Raw genomic sequence first — 3,027 nt, forward strand, 5'->3', positions numbered from 1 at the left:
TGTCCTAATAGCAAAAGAGGCCTAATATTCCTTTTCCCCCGATTGTTGCACAATATAAACTCCCAAAAGAGTTACTTTCGGGGCCGCGAGCGCACGCACGCTCTCTCTCTCTCTCTGATCCGACCGCTCTGTGTTTCCAGTCAAATAATCAGAGTTCCATCCACGCGCTGGAGTTTCTGAAGCGATAAGCCTTCAGCAAATCTCTTTCACTCTACCCACGTCTTTGCGAAGTAGTCCAACCAAAGTATTCCGATCTGAGTGTTAGAATAGTTCATATGAACAGAGCGTATCCAAGCGTGATCCACAGAATGGCAGAGTTCCATTATAAACCTGATTTCAAGGCTGTTGTCTGGTTTGAATCAAAATGACATAAACCATTGTGTTTGAGACCGCAAGCCATTGTCGTACAGTACCGCTGTTTCAAAAGCTATGACTCTTATTCTTTGTGGGTAGAAGCGTTTGCAGGTACCAAGTCACAGTGCGTTCTGTGCGTCTTGGTCCTTTGCTGCGCCAAAATGATAGACGTTAAGATCCCTCCCATGAATGTGAGACTTTTTTTCTTCTTTTCTTCTCTTTTCTTGAGAGGGTGGCTGCAGAAGTCGGACAATAAAACGTCCCCCTTGACAAATTCCGATATTATTAATGACAACTCCCCCCCCCTCCAAATCAAAGAAAGTCCGTTAAGACAAGTAACTAATTCTGGAGGCCATGTGACAATTATCCTTATGGCTCAAGTTAGGACAGCAAGTCGATACAGCTACTCCAGGCGTAGCCTGCGTGGTTCAGCAGTTGTCTCCTTTAAGCCAATAGGAGCAAGAAGCTACGTGGTCGTTCAAGTCTTCATATTTGACTGAGAGGGAAAAATAGATTGACAGATTAGGATCTCGCTGATGTCATTCTGAACTTTCGGTTTCGGCCTAACAGATATATAATTTCGGTCAGATTTGATAGATGATTAAAGTTACTCTTGCTAAATGAATAGTGATGTAGTTAGGTAATAATCAGCCACTGTATTTAAAGCTTTCAGGATTCTCTTGAAAGGGGTGGGCCGCCCAGTGTTTGTAACATACCTACTCTGTGCATTTGAATGACGGCCCTGTTTGCTACAACGGGTCGCGACTCACACCTTTTGCTAACTTGACAGCCCCTATAAGAAAACAATGGTTTCTTTTAATCCTGAGACGCTAGCGGTCTTTTGTTAGTTTATGTGGAATCAACATCACACGTTCGCCGTTTATCCGTGACAGGATGCTCGCTTTCCGACTTTAAAAATTCCCGAGTGCCTCCGGGTAATTAGTGTTATCTCCAAAGTTTTCACTTTACAACTCCTGCCTACTCTTGTTGTTTTTAAATTAGTTATTTGTTTATTTTGACCTGGTTATCAAGTTTTATGCTTGTGTTTGGTATTTATTAACTGTTATATTTTGTGGAGAAGTTTATCTGTAGGCCCGTTGCTGTATTACCTCTGGTAATGACTTTATTGCGTTTGACAAATCAAACCATCACCATTATCAAATTGTGAAGAGAATCATGAAGTTGCTACTGTTTAAAAAGACATCCTGCAGTCGTAAGTGTCCCTAAAGTTATTATATTTATCTCTCTTTTTTAATTTTTAAAAATTTTTTTTTACCTTTTTTTAATTGAACCTTTGTTGAGTTCCTCAATGTAATTCTAATCATTGTAACCTGTGCCCCTCCCACCTGTTTGTATGTTTCAGACAACACACACCATAACTGATAGATGAGAACTTCAGCTCATTTGAGAGTAGTGTGGATAAGTAAGCATGTCCTCTGAAACACATTTAACGGATAAAGTCAATAAACTCAAAAGTAAAAAAAAAAAAAAAAAAAATTCAAAAAGAATAAAAGATGAAGATTCTTAACATCTCATTTGAAAAAGCTGTAAAACAGTCATGGATTGAAATATACATGTGCTGATTAGGTGGAGTCATGAAAAGAGCAAAGCGAATTGTCAGTTACAGGTATGTGGAGGACCTCAAGTATGTTTTGTTTGATGCACTTACTGGAGCAACGTAACAGTGACATGAAATTCATACAGCTTACATAAAACTCAAGATTTTAAGTGCTTTACCTGTTATGACCCATCTGTAATAACTGAGTGTGACCAATCTGTGACTGTTTATTGCCAGTGCCCACTGTTCTAGAACGTTCCGTGAGGCCATTTCTGACTCAAACAGAACTGGCAACAGAACCTTATTAGAGATCATATGTTCATTTGACAGCTTTTATGAAAACATTCTGGCTACGTTATAAAGATTTATATACATGTACCACACAAGCTGCTGTTGGCAACACTTTGTGCCCAAAAATGATACCTCAGCCAAGAGGGAATATCCTCTTAGAGGTGTCTCCAGTCTGGCCCTGCATGAGTGCCACTGTTCAGTGTGACAGACACACTCTCCTGGACGCACAGAGACAAAACAATGATCCTCAGGGCTGCCTGTGAAAAGCTGAAGAGAGGTAACGCGGGAGGGTACAGACAGCTTTTGCAGGGGCTGGCCTCACCAGCGAGGAATTCACAGCGACCCAGCGGGATGCCGAGGGTGTCTACCGAGTTTTTCGAGAGACGCTCGTTCGGGGAAAAAAAAAAAAGAGAAAGAGAGATGTAACCTAATGAAATGCCAGTCGTCTGAGCCGCCGTTCCAACGACCTCGTGTACCCCCCCCCCCCAAAACCATCCTCAACCATCCCTAGGCTCCCCCCCCCCCCACTTCCCCCCAAAACTGTCCCAACTCCCCTTTAGTTTACAGAATGACGGCAAGATCTGAGAAGCTGAAACTTGATCTTATTTCTTCATGTCTCTGCCAGCTTTACTGGCGCTAAGTCCTCGATAGAAATAACCTGACGCTGTGTCGCGCTCAGGCACCTAGCAACAACGGCCTAGGTGGGAGTCCCCCCCCTCCCTCCCCACCTCCACCACCACCACCACCTCCCCCACTATGGCTCCCCTCTAAAACCACACACACACACACACACACACACACACGGGCTTCCCTTTAAATAAAGA

General features: G+C 42.9%; 1 protein-coding gene across 1 annotated transcript in view; it reads left to right on the top strand.

Moving 5' to 3' along the window:
- The first annotated feature begins 2,443 nt into the window (after positions 1–2,443).
- adgrd2 (adhesion G protein-coupled receptor D2) overlaps positions 2,444–3,027 on the top strand; it is a 35,681-nt gene continuing 35,097 nt past the window's right edge. Inside the window, 1 exon segment of the mRNA XM_030766175.1 lies at positions 2,444–2,480. Within this exon segment, the coding sequence (XP_030622035.1) occupies positions 2,444–2,480 (37 nt within the window).

The sequence above is a fragment of the Chanos chanos genome, chromosome 1, assembly GCF_902362185.1.
Source record: "Chanos chanos chromosome 1, fChaCha1.1, whole genome shotgun sequence".
NCBI classification, from domain to species: Eukaryota; Metazoa; Chordata; class Actinopteri; order Gonorynchiformes; family Chanidae; genus Chanos; species Chanos chanos.